The 13,612-nt window shown below is 37.5% G+C and overlaps 2 protein-coding genes across 5 annotated transcripts in view; one reads left to right on the forward strand and one right to left on the reverse strand.

Annotated features, from left to right (window-relative positions):
* The window catches only part of LOC119637828 (bifunctional 3'-phosphoadenosine 5'-phosphosulfate synthase), a 20,418-nt gene extending 18,091 nt beyond the window's left edge, over positions 1-2,327 (reverse strand). Inside the window, exon 1 of the mRNA XM_038034178.1 lies at positions 2,007-2,327. Coding sequence (XP_037890106.1) covers positions 2,007-2,048 — 42 coding nt within the window. The 5' untranslated portion in view covers positions 2,049-2,327. The remainder of the gene's footprint in view (positions 1-2,006) is intronic.
* A 176-nt stretch (positions 2,328-2,503) lies between these two features.
* On the forward strand, positions 2,504-11,567 carry LOC119637811 (mediator of RNA polymerase II transcription subunit 12). 4 transcript variants are annotated; one of them, XM_038034143.1, is made up of 12 exons: positions 2,504-2,562; positions 2,696-3,299; positions 3,363-4,602; positions 4,676-6,606; positions 6,660-7,915; positions 7,975-8,162; positions 8,219-8,414; positions 8,479-8,790; positions 8,887-9,228; positions 9,288-9,585; positions 10,244-11,122; positions 11,207-11,567. In XM_038034143.1, the coding sequence occupies exons 2-12, from the start codon at positions 2,810-2,812 to the stop codon at positions 11,371-11,373; spliced, it is 7,299 nt and encodes a 2,432-aa protein (XP_037890071.1). In that variant the 5' UTR covers positions 2,504-2,562; positions 2,696-2,809; the 3' UTR covers positions 11,374-11,567. The 4 variants fall into 4 exon arrangements, with proteins under 4 accessions (XP_037890071.1, XP_037890070.1, XP_037890069.1 ...); XM_038034142.1 differs by lacking the exon at positions 2,504-2,562 and having other exon boundaries at positions 2,609-3,299; positions 8,908-9,228; XM_038034141.1 differs by lacking the exon at positions 2,504-2,562 and having other exon boundaries at positions 2,610-3,299; positions 11,207-11,566.
* The last annotated feature ends 2,045 nt before the right edge of the window (positions 11,568-13,612 follow it).

Consider the following 13,612-nt stretch of genomic DNA (forward strand, 5'->3'; position numbering starts at 1 on the left):
ATTTAATATAATAAAAATTAACGGTTGTTTCCATATAAGGTCATATGTCCTTTTTTCTATATCAGTGGATTCAAACTTTTTAATAGATGCTTGTATGTATTTTGATCAGCGATACCTATCGGCGAAAACGATTAAGTAATGTCAAGTATCAGTGCACACAACGGTTAAATTAGGTAATTTAAACCTTTTTCTGCATAAAATAACGGTTTTTCATTAAGTATTATTGAGGTATCTAGTGTATAGAGACGCTAATCATGTGCCATGTAGCACTCAAAGTTGCATTTTCGTCATTTAATACTTTTGCTCTTTTGCTTGAAGAAATCTGCTGCCGAAACCCACTTTTAGAAGTTTGTGGTGATGCTGCTCCATCATGTCCCAATTGTCGATTTGGATTTAAAAGTGGTGATTTTGACCTCAATGATAAACACCGACCTGGAGGATCAAGAAAGTTGGAAAACACACTGCAAAGCTTATTGGACGAAAGCCCTGCTCAAACTCTAGAAAAGTTGGTCATTTGATGAATCAACTGCTTCTAGATGTTTACATGCGATGGGAAAGGTCTAAAAGGAGAGAAAATTGTTACCACACGAATTGAATGAAAATGTCATTTCGAACCGTTTCAACATCACGGTTTCATTGGTTGCCAAATAAAAAAGAAGAGTTTTTCTCAGGCGATGACGAATGCATCTACTGCGACAGTTTTAAGCGTAAAAAGTCGGGGGTGAGTCGAGAAGAAGCGGATTATTCATTGCCATTAAGCTTCGCTGTCCATATGGTTGGATCAGCTCAAAACGAATGAAACTGTTATTGCAGATATCTACCGGCGTCAATTGAACAAATGAAAGGACGTATTTCTGCAAAAAAGACCAGCAATACGGGTTAGTAGACGCAAAGTTATTCTCATGCGTGACAACGCCAGCCCACATGTTGCAAGAGTTGTCAAGCATACTGTTGCAGATCGAATGGAAAGTTTTGGAACATTTAGTGTACTCATCAGACATAGTTCCTTTTGATTACCACTTCAGGCCAATACAGCATGGCTTGGGTGTGACGCGGTTTCGAAATGCTGAAGAATTGTGAAAATAGGTCAATGACTGGATCGCTGCCAAACCAAATCCTTTTTTCGACACATCATCGCCCTGTTGCCAGAACTTTGGGGAACAGTTGCACAAAACGAAGGAAAATATTTTGATTAATATATATTATACCAAATTTCTCGATAAATGCCTTTTTCAAGTACTTAACCATGTATGGTGAGATATTGTGAAAACCGCAACATTGTTTCCATATAGCGACTTTTGCAAACTAAGGCGTTAATATGATACAGGGGAGAGGGGAGGGGGGGAGGTGTCTTACAAGCACATACAAAATTTCATCAAAAATTGCGAAAGTTGAAATGAAAATGTTTCTGAATCCATTAGTATAACAAAGACAATCCTTTTGGGCGTTCCACACATCCGTCCAAAAGATTTACTTTACAATAGCGGGTATATACTGCGATGATTTTTCATTTCTAACGTTTGAAACATCCTTAATCAACGTGAAATTTTGAAAAGATTTACCACGTTCCGCCCGATTACCTTTTTCAATTCGTTGTTAATTAAAGTCACAATGGTTGATTAAGAAATTTCAAATGAAATTGATAATTATAAGTTAATCTAATGTTTCTATGTTTATAATGATTATATATCCGAAGCATCTAAAAAAATGTAAATTTTCTAAAAAAACAAATAATATTCGTTCATGACTGAATAAGTTATGGTATATATCAGAGATTGACATACACCAATGTTTGTTAAAAAAGTATATTAAAGAGTAAAAGCGATATCAACCAGATATATTTTTTAATTAAGGAAGAAGAAAATATTACTCTTAAGTATTGAGTATTCAAAATCCGCTGTTCTGCTAGATACGTAAATTTTCTTTTTTTTTAAAAGCGTTGGTGTATTTTTCTTAATAATTAAAATTAATTCTTTGCGTACGTGCAACTGAAGTAGAATACTTACTATCTTTTGTCTTTTCTCACTGGGTTCCGGTCTGTCATTCATTATTCCTTTTCTGCTAATAATGCCGTTTTTTAATACTGTGTCGGCAATTAGTTGTTACTTGCTATTAATTTTCACAAATCCAATTTATTAATAAATCTATTAATAAAAATCGCGTTTATTAAAACATGCATACACACTGTGCTATTCTCTATAGTGAACCTAATATCCACACATTTGAATACCAGGATGCAAAATTCAATTTTCCACTTTAATTATAATATTAAAAATAACCTTTAACATGTAAAAATTAATGTGCAAATGATTTAATAAAGAAAACTTAATTGCATACCATTCATGAAAAAGCTATACACACTTTGGTTTTTATGAATACTATTTGCGATGTGGTTTATGCTGTTATAACAATTGCAGTTATCGATATGTAACAGAAATCGAAATTATTGAAGAAGTCTTCAAAATAAACAAAGCAATTCAATTTTTCTTTCAGTGTTGAAGCAGCTGTCCACCATTTTGTACAATTTACAACACTAACGTTCTATTTATTTCAGCAAATCTGGTAACCAATAATTTTTGGGTTTTTGTAAAAATCGTATTTGCGATTTATATAAAAAAAAACAAAACATAGATAATAAATTAAGGCAAGATTAGTTTGTACATCCTGAAAAAGAGCAATGCTTTCATTGTTACAGGAAAAACGGCCTCTTAAACGTTCACGTCTAGGGCCCCCAGATGTGTATCCACAAGAAGCAAAGCAACGCGAAGATGAATTGACACCGTCTAACGTAAACAAAGGCTTTGCTTCAATGCCTCCGCTTTCTGATGAATTTGGCACAGCCCACACATCAAATGTGAATGCTAGTAAAGTAGCATCATTTTTTAATGCCATTTTGGCGAAAAAGGAAGAGTTAATGACGTTACAAGATACCGTACGCAAAAAGCAACAAATTAATTTCAAGGATAATTTTTGGCCGGTATCCCCTCGTACAAAAGGCGCTTTGGATGCCTGGTTTAAAGATTTGGCCGGCAATAAACCCTTACTGAGCTTGGCTAAGAAGGCTCCATCGTTTAATAAAAAAGAGGAAATATTGATTACGCTATGTGATCATCAGGTCAATATGCAGAGAGCGACCTGGTTCATTAAACTGAGTGCCGCTTATATGGTTAGTGTATCGGAATCAAAGAATAAAAAGCGCAACTCGTTCGACCCAGTACCAGAGTGGACTGGAAATTTAATAAAATTCATGAAAGAACTTTTGCCGAAACTTCAAGAATATTACCACTTATGCGAAAAAAGTAAGTGTTTATATATCTTCGAAACGTAAAAGTTTCTTTGATTGCGTATTTTATAAATTATAGGCAGCTCATCTGAAAAAGCATCTTTAAGCGGTCAAGGCGCTCCAACCACACAGAACAATAACGCAAGCTTGGCTCTATCTCATTCGTCGAATAACGCTACTTTGGTGCCTTCAATAGCCAGCCCTGTACCTATGCTAAGTCCCGCGAATAGTCAATCGTCTAGTAGTGGAGGTCTAGGTGTTTTGAGTAGCAATAGTGGTTCCGGTGTTGGTACTTCGTCTAGTCAAAGTAGTATAACCGGTGCAAATCAAACACCGGTTTCTGGATCTTCAATATCCGGAATTGGTAGCAATTTTGAAGACAGCCGCAACGCTTTGAAATATTGGAACTATTGTACTCAGTTAAGTAAATACATGCATGAAGAGTCCTTATTAGATCGGATGGAATTTCTAAATTGGATTTTGGAGTTACTGGATAGAATGCGTACCCAAGCCAATTTTGATGAATCATTGAAGAGATTAGTGCTCACGTTTGCTTTACCATATATGCAAGACTTTGTGCAATCAGAACGTTTATGTCGTAAAATGGCATATATTGTAGCGAAAAAACTAACTAATTTGCTAAATGCTGTCATAGATCAACAGCAACCGTTGACAAATGGTAAAAGTGAGAACACAACCCATATGGAGATGGACGAAGAAATTGATAAGAAAAAGACTCAGCTTGATCCATACGAAGTAGCTATTAACGAATATTTAAACTGTCCTCACCATCGTGATATTATTTTATATCTTAGCACTATATTGCAAGTTATTACTGTCGAGTGTCCTACGGCAATGGTTTGGTGTGGAATTGGAGAAAATAGAGCTCCAGCTGCTCTCTGCGGTAGTCCTTTAGACCATTTACCTGTAGCACCGTCAATTCTACCCATGCCAATTAAATGTCCTATTACGAATGCGGAAGTACGGCGTCAGTTAAGGGCTACAGAAGCTGAAATTGTTTTACGATCTAAACACGCAGAGAATCGATGGTTTGCTGAAAAGTGGCAAAATGCCAACAAAAACTCATATACGCATGTCTTAAGTATATTAGATTATTTGGACACACATTGTTTCGACCGAATGGATCAAACTAATTCCATAGACTCATTATATGCGAACATATTTAAAACGTTTGTTACCATTCGTCGAGAGGTAGGTCCCAATGGAGAAATAAAAGAAATTCGCCACGAATACGATGCTAATGTGGTTGACGGTAACACTGTTAGGATTTTGTGTGAATGGGCTGTTTCGAGCCAGAGGTAAGAAAACCGTTGATTAAGAAATTCGTTTAAAATGATGATTATTTATATTTTGAAAACGATTTGTTGCTAGGTGGGGTGAACATCGTGCTATCGTAGTGGCTTTACTTTTGGATAAGCGGCAAATAGAGGTTACCACGCCCAATGAGCCAGATAACAATATTGGTAATGCCGTTGCCCATAGTAATAATAATCTCAATGATGATAAAGACTCTATAGCGTCGGGTGCCGGTCTTATAGGTGGATTACCAGTATTTCAGTCCGTTTTAATGAATTTTTTAGATCATGATGCTCCAGTTTTAGACGAGAACGGTGGCATGACTAATCGCACTCAGTTTACAAATCTTGTTCATTTATTCAGCGCTTTGATAAGATACGATGTGTTCTCCCACAATGCCTACATGCATACACTAATATCACGTGGTGATTTGCTGGAAGGGGTAGCAAATGTGGACTCTTCCAAACCAACTGTTACTGCAACAACCACGGTATCAGGTCCCGTGTCAAATAAAGCCTCTTCTCCGCCAGTTAATCAAGGATTCGACGACGATTTCGGTACCAGTATGGATTTCAAGCACAACGAATTCGACGATTCAAATGTTGATGACGATTTAGATAAATTGTTACAAAATATCAAAGAGAAAGGACAAGCTGAAGCACCAGACAGTCCAAAAATTCCCGACACTAGTAACAGCATTGGGTGTGATAATGCAAATTCTTCCATTTCTCGACATTACATCTATACGAAACATTTTCCTATTCCTCAAGACGATCCTACAACGTCCTATAGCAGCGAATCGAATCAGCGTTATATTCTGCTATTTGGAGTTGGTAAAGAGCGCGATGAAAAAAAACACGCCGTTAAAAAAATGTCCAAGGAAATCTGTAAATTGTTTACCAAAAAGTTTAGCATTGATGTGGCTGAGGGTGGTAAAGTGAAGAAGCATTCCCGGAATGAATTCAATTTTGAAGCCACCACCAGCAAATGCCAAAATATGGCTTATTTCGACCAACATGTGGTCACCTCCCAGTGCGCGGCTACTGTTTTGGAGCAATTAAATGCCTTTGCTTTAGGCAGCAATAACTATTTGCCTGTACAAGAGCATGTAGCTTTTTTGTTTGATCTAATGGAAATGGCTCTTAATATTCACAGTCTGCTAGAGTTGTGTGATCAGATTCTGAAAGAACTGCCAGAGTTGGAAAATCAGTTGCAAGCAAAAAAATCAAATATGGTCCGAAGTTACACAACTTCGTTGGGTTTGTACATAGTGGGGATATTAAGACGTTACCATAGTTGCCTGTTGTTGTCCCCTGAGCAAACTGTTTCAGTATTTGATGGCCTGTGTCGAACTATTAAGCACGTTACCAATCCTAGTGAGTGCAGTTCAGCTGAACGCTGCATTCTAGCATATCTCAGCGATCTTTATGAATCCTGTTTCTTGCTCAAAACTAAGGAGCAGGAACCCGAGTTCTTTCAACAAATGGCTGCTATCAAAAAATTCAAGGATATATTTAATGCCCCCGAGCAGCTGGGTATCGTACCGCAAGCATATAATCCACAATTTCTGCAAGAATTATTTACCTCCCCCAAACGGGGAGGCAAAATTGATTCTATATGGTTGCATCAGTTACATGAATCGCCGTCCAACGTGTATAGTTTTGTATCCAATGCAATTGTGGCGGTCTGTCACGAAGCTGATAACGACCGACTTAATGACATTGCTATTTCTTGTGCGGAACTGACAGCCGGCTGTAATGCTTTGTCTGAGGAATGGATCGCTGCCTTGCAAAGCATTTGTAATGCAATGAAAAAGCCTCGCTATCCTCACTTCTGTCAGGTGGATATACAGAACAGTAAAATTCATAATTCTTTGGCGGTATTCATATGCATATTAGTAGCTCGTCACTGCTTTTCATTAGCAGATTTTGTAATGAATTTCGCTTTGCCTACTTTGGCAAATGCTTATCCAGTGGGCGGTGAAATAAGTGCTGACGCGGAAGCGGGTAAGTGGCATTGTATCACTTTAAGCTAATTATTAAGTTAATTTGTTTCCCAGGAGCCCGTTTAACTTGTCATTTGGTTTTAAAACTCTTTAAAACTATTGAAATACCTCAGCCGGGCATGTATTCTGTAAGTACTTCGCCGAATCCCTTAACAACTGTAGGTAGCAGTTCGAACATAAAACTTAGCTGCGATCGACATTTGCTCATTGGAGCGCATAAAAATGTGCCTCTTGAAGCGGTGTTAGCAGTTCTGAAAGCTATTCTAATTGTAGTGGACACAACTGCTTTAAAAACGTCCAACATGTCTGGTAATAGCTCTGGAGGAGCTTTTGGCACTACTGGCGGAAAACGAAGCGGTTTCAGTACGCCTGTGCATCCTGGCAGTACGCCAAAAAGTAATGAGCGCCCTGTAGATTTGAGTCAAATACTTGGTACTAGCGATTTGAACAGTCTTAACACTGAACACGACCACGACATGACTCAACAATTGACGTCGACCCCATCAAATACTGGCGCCTTAAATAATAGTGAACAGATTTCATTGTTGGAATTTGCGCAACATGTCCTTAAACAAATTTGTGCCCAAGAGCACGTTCTGGAAAGATGTCTAAAAAATGCTGAAAAACTTTGCGACATGATTATCGACGAAATGCTGACACCGAAGCAAGTACAACGAATCTTACATATGATTTGCTATCCGGAGTCGGAATATAATATTATTTCAGAACTTGATCAGCGATCAATGATTGTGCGCATACTGGAAAATTTGGGCCAATGGACTTTACGAATATCTTGGTTGGATTTACAGTTGATGCATCGCCAAAGTATGAATAATCCTGCCGAATTAAGTAGTTGGTTAGATACAGTGGCTCGTGCTGCTATTGATGTGTTTCTTATGGAGGAAGTCGTCGTGGCAAGTGGGTTAAAATCCGAACATCGTCCCAAGGCATCAACCTGGCTCGTAGCTCCTTTGGTAGCTAAATTGACTCCTGCTGTACAAGGACGAATATTACGAGTAGCTGGCCAAGTTTTAGAGAGCATGAGTTACTTCTCCAAAGTTTCGAAATCAGATAATAACAGCTCTTGCAGTGGTGATGAACGAGAAAAAAGTAATAGTTGTGGTAGCGCCAGTAGTAGTTACAGTATTGGCGTTAACGGCAGTAATTCACGTAGTCGCAAAATGCCTCTAAACTATCAACCATTTTTAGGCTTAATATTGACTTGTCTAAAAAGTCAAGATGAGTATAAAGAAGGTTTGCTGTGTTCCTTATACTCCCAGCTCTCACAATGTTTGCAATCCTATACAGAGGTAAGTCCAATGAAGAAATGTCCAATGAAGAATACTTTACAAAATAACTATTACTTCAGTTTGATACTATGGGAGGTGTTGACGATCCACTGGGACGGGAAGAAATGTTAGACGCCTTGCAATTGCGCTTCTCGTTGGTGGGCGGAATGTTCGAGTCAATACAAAAGAATGGAACATCCATAACGGATTGGGCTATATTGCTGGCCCAATTAGTATGTCAAGGGGTTGTCGATCTTAGCACCAATAAGTGCGTTTCTATTCATTCTGCATTTTCAAAATAATTTAACTTTGTTTTTATTTTAGAGAACTTTTTACTACAGTTGTAGATATGTTAACAACTTTGGTACACTCCACTTTAGTATCCGATGGTCAATCAGAACGGGATGAAAAATTCTACTCAAATTTAATGAAAAAGCTTAAAAAGGAAATCGGTGAAAAGAATAATGCGTCTATTAAAGTTATAAGGCAATTGTTACCTTTATATAAACAACCCACTGAGGTAATTAGCAATTTATTCCTTGATCGCATATAATTCCAAATTCAAAGTTTTAATTTAATAACAGGTTATATCATGTGAGCCCGCCGGTGTTGATCAGAAAGGCAATAAAATTAATGACATGGATAAAAAACAACTGCGCATTTCCGACAAGCAACGCATATCGGTATGGGATATTTTAGAGGGTCACAAGAATCCAGCTCCATTATCGTGGGTTTGGTTTGGAGCTGTTAAATTAGAAAGAAAACCACTAACATATGAAGAGGCCCATCGTAATTTAAAATACCATACACACAGCTTGGTAAAACCAAGCAGTTATTATTATGAAGCGTTGCCGTTGCCACCTGAAGACATAGAACCCATAGCAGAAAAAATAGTCGTAGGTTTTTCGTTTTGTTTTTTTTCTTGTTTGACGTATGATTTCTTTTTTTAATTTACTTTATTTTTTGCTTGATGTTTGTGTGTTATCGACAAGACACCGACTTTGTTTTTGCAGAAGGATGAAATGAAGGCCGATACACCATCCTCTGTAGATCAGTCGCCTAGTGCCGTTGTAACGGGAAGAGGACGTGGTAAAGGTCAAACTCGTAAGCGTAAACCAAAAAATCCAAAAACACCACCTGTTACTCCGCAGGCGCAAATGGTACAGCAACAAGGTCAACTTCCGCAACAACAGCCAAATTCTCAACAGCAACAACTGTCGCAGCAACAACAGCAGCAACAAAGCCAACAGCAACAGCAGCAAAGTCAACAGCAACAACAAATGAATCCTCAGCAAATGGGTCAAATGCAAATGAATATGCAACTAGGGTCTAATGTTAGCGCTTTTTGACTTTTCATATTCACTTTCTTCTTTGATCACTGATATGCTTTCAGGTTAATATGCAACAATTCAATTCCAATCAAATGATGCAACAAAATCCCAACGCTATAATACAACAGCAACAACAAATGCCTGGCGTGCCCAGCGGTATACAACAGCAAATGAACGTTGGAAATTCGCAGCAGAGCTCTCAAATGGGTTTTATGGGGTCAAACGGTCCTCAAGGTATGGCACAAACCGGTCACAATCCCCAGCAACAACAATGGCCAGGGCAAAATCAGTTTCATCCCATGCAACAGCAACAGCAACAACAACAACAATTTTACCAACAACAACAACAAGGCATGCAAAGTATGTAGAATGCCTTTAAAACGGTTTATATTCTTTATATACATATATCTATCGTTAATGATCTGTGTCCACCTGCAAGTTTGTTAAAACCGTACTAACATTTACTTTAGCAGGTAAACCAAATGCGAAAACTCAGTTGCAAATAAATCCAAGAATTTTAGTTGAAAAACGACAATGTTGAGCCGATACAATGCGTTCACCGAAAAAAAACATGCCCAAAATAATAAATGGAAATCGGGATGTTTTGATAATGGGCGTGTCTATTGCTCAAGATCATTTTTCATAAGCTTCTTATGTGGCTATTTACATGGTCTCAGCATAAATATATGAAAGGTTTAAGGTCCCCTTTCGTAGTGGACTTTAAAATTCGGTTGTGTGCTAACTGTTACTATGATTGCAATATATTCACGTGCATTTTCAAAATTGATTTATAGGGGTCAACTAGGAGCATGTATGCCAATTTTTTATTTTATTTCAGTTTTCGAAGTTGTAAGCGTTAAGACAAACGATAGTCACGCAAACCTTTTGGGGATTAATTCTGTTATGATCGTCATAATTTTTTCACGTCCCCTGTATAAAGTTTGAATCGCAACAAACCTGATATGATTTTTACCATTGTTTGTTTTTTAAATATTACAAGTAAATATAATTTTTTTAGTGAACCGCTTTGAACGTCCACCACATATGAGCAATTCACGACAGGCGATTCATAATATGCTAAGGCATAGGCAACCACCAATGAATCAGAACAATTCTGCCGCATTCAACACCATGCAACAACAACAGCGCCAAACTCAAGGCTTGACAACACAATCGCAAACTGGGGTTTTAAATCCAGTACAACAACAACAATTACAGCAACAACAGTTTGCCCGTAGTGGTATGCGATCCATGGCACCTAGCCAATTAACTGGAGCGGCACCGAACCAAATGGCACCTGGTATAAATACGGTGGGTATGGGCAGCCAGACTTTGGGGACTCAAAACCCTATTATGCAACAACAAATCTCTGCTCAAACCATGAATCCTCAAAACAATAATCAAATGATTATGAATCAAAATGCTGGCGTGATGTCAACAGGTAACAACCAAAATGCCAACATTATGACTAGCCAAAATAGCACAGGACTGGTAAGCGCAAGTGCTATGATGCAACAAAACGTAGGTGTAGGTGGCGGGGCCGTTGGTCAGAATATGGTCAATCAGAATGCCGGACAATTTCAAAATTTCAGTCAATATCAACACCAAACCATCAATCAAAGCGGCAACTCTAACCAACAGGCAAATATTGTAGCAAACTTTATGGCACAGCAGCAGCAGCAACAACCTCCACAAAGAGGTCCAGCTGGTATGACAAGCAATCGCGGTCAATATATGAGTCAAGCTCCTAACGTTACCATGAATAGTACCATGGGACAGGGCGCAGTTCCGCCGTATTCAAGACAACAAACTAGCGGAGGCAAACCGGGGGTTGTGTCCACTCAACAACAATTCCAACAGCAACAACGTTTACAACATCAAATGATGCAAATGCAAGGTATAGAAAAAGTTCTGTAATCAAAACATTTAACTTTTAATTAATTCGGGACGGCTACATTTTGAAATCCCTTGTTTATTATAGGTATAGGACCACAAAATAATGGAGCCAGTGGCATGACCCAGCCCCAAAATCAAAGTGTTGGCCAACAACAAACACCAAATCTGGTGGCCCATTTACAGCAACGTTCGATGCTCAACCAACCCAACATGATGGGCCAACAGTATCAACACCAACCACCACCTTATTAGACTTTCATTCTCTCTGCTTCGTTTGATTACCAATATAAATATTGCGCGTACTGTATCTGTCTAGTTTATAATGACGTTCCGTATAATTATTTGTTTTAATGTATGAAATAACGCATCAGTTTATACGATTTCACGATTTTCAGCGATAGATAAATGTTTAATAAATATCATCAAACCTTTATGATAAATCCGTATCTTAAGCACAAAAGAACAAAATTAGATATCATTTTAGATGCAGCGTAACAAGAAAGTGAAGACGTCTTTTTCATCTGCGGGCGAGTCTTATTATATTACAATATATAAACGAGCAAAAGTATCAATTAACTATGTAAAATTTCAAACCGATGGCAATGCGTGCAAGTTATAAAGGAAAATATATTGTCCGTTTCGCTCAAATACCAGTTATTCGCTAATCTGAGGGTGTCGATCTATATTTTATACTCACCACCAAAGTATGAGGGTGTATTCATTTTGTCATTTTGCTTTGCAAAAAAAAGCTTCAGAAACCCAATAAAATATATACCTGATGAGCATCAAATTCTGAATGGACTGACCATTCGGTCTCACCGTGTCGTGTTGCGATGAACATTTTCTTGGCCGCAAAAAAAAGGGGTGCCAGCTTTGAACTTGAGAGGAAGCTTTGGAGGTTCTTGCACGCAGGTTGATAGTGAAAATGGGCGATCCCTATCGAAGGAAATTCTTATAGTGCCGCGTAAACTAAGAGTACCTCTGTTTTTGCTTTCTTCCTTTTACCACTTGTCGTGCAGGAGTATATAAGTTTGATGTATGCGACATTCAAAGTGAATTACTATATTAATTGATTCCGAACTACTTTGCGAACTAATTCAGCGTTACTTTCTAAATCGATCCAGCGTTTTTTGTCTATCTGTCCAGCTTGTATTCTTCACTTCTATTCGCATTTACAAGTCGAAATTTTTTAGTTATTTTGATGAAAGTTGGTACGCCCATGTGTTTTTGTCCAAGCACGAATACTATTGAAAATGACCCCCATTGCACCACTTTTCCAGCCAGTTTCCATATGCCGCTTTATTTTGAGCGAATATATTAAGCGAAGTGATATGACGTATTTAATGGTGGGGCACGATTTTTCACCTGTTTACTTTTAATATTCAAAATTGAATTGGAAATAAAAATTTGCAATTTTCTATTCTAACCTATGTGACCTTGAGAACTCCACCAGATGGACAGATCACATGACTAAATTAATCTAGATCTTAAGTTGGTTTAGTAAATATATATACTGTATAGAATTATAGTTAATAAAAAATCGTATTAAATTGATTCTCAAAAATTAGTCAAGGTTTTCCACCCGCTTATAGAGTTATCCGATATAGATATTTTAACTTTTCGAATAGTATTTCACGACTTTTAAAACTCGCTTCATCCAGTTGTTAGCAATACAAAATATAATGTGCAAGATACGTGATGCGCTCATACGGCAATGAAATTCTAAGTATGGAGACTTGAGCAAAGTCTGAAGATTTAAGAAAGCGCTTCAAGTAGGTTTGATCGACATGAGTCGACACGTGTATAGAATATTTTGAATAAAACTCATTAAGAGATGGAAAAGTTTGAAAATGGGTCGAGATTTTGCTACTTTCTACTATCAAATATCAATGTTCCTTATCAGCATAAGACCTTTGCATAACTGATAAAATTAGGATAACTTCGATAAAGAAAAAAGAAATAAAATTTCCCTAACAATAGAAAAATAAAAGTCACTTTTTATATTGCTTGGAAATTGTGCTTAGATATTGAATATTGATTCTACGAAGATATTCCGATCCGCGACGTAAAATCGAAAAAATTTCCCCTAAGTCGAATAAAGCCGCGGTTTTGCTTGTAGCTCCGTAGCTATACATTCAAAAGGAAAATATAAACAAATGGTCAGCATTTGTATTATATATAATTAATCCACGGGTTTCACTTACGCAGCCTAAAAAAATATAGTTGCAGTTTAACTGTGCCGTCAGGTAGAATAGAAAAGAATGCATTATCTTGTTCAATTATTGTTTACGAAAACTTATCCAAAACTTTATCCTGGAGAAAGTTGAGAAATTTTATATTCGCCCAGCAGTCTTCTCAGTACTTTTAAATAACTATTCGAAAGAACAAGCAAAGAAAGAATGGAAGATGTAAATAGCCTGTTTGAAGTTTGTGTGCGGTATTTAATTTGAACATAAAGCGAAAAATTTGATTTCACAGTCAGGTTTAAAAT

Source organism: Glossina fuscipes, unplaced genomic scaffold, assembly GCF_014805625.2.
Source record: "Glossina fuscipes isolate IAEA_lab_2018 unplaced genomic scaffold, Yale_Gfus_2 61, whole genome shotgun sequence".
Taxonomy (NCBI): domain Eukaryota; kingdom Metazoa; phylum Arthropoda; class Insecta; order Diptera; family Glossinidae; genus Glossina; species Glossina fuscipes.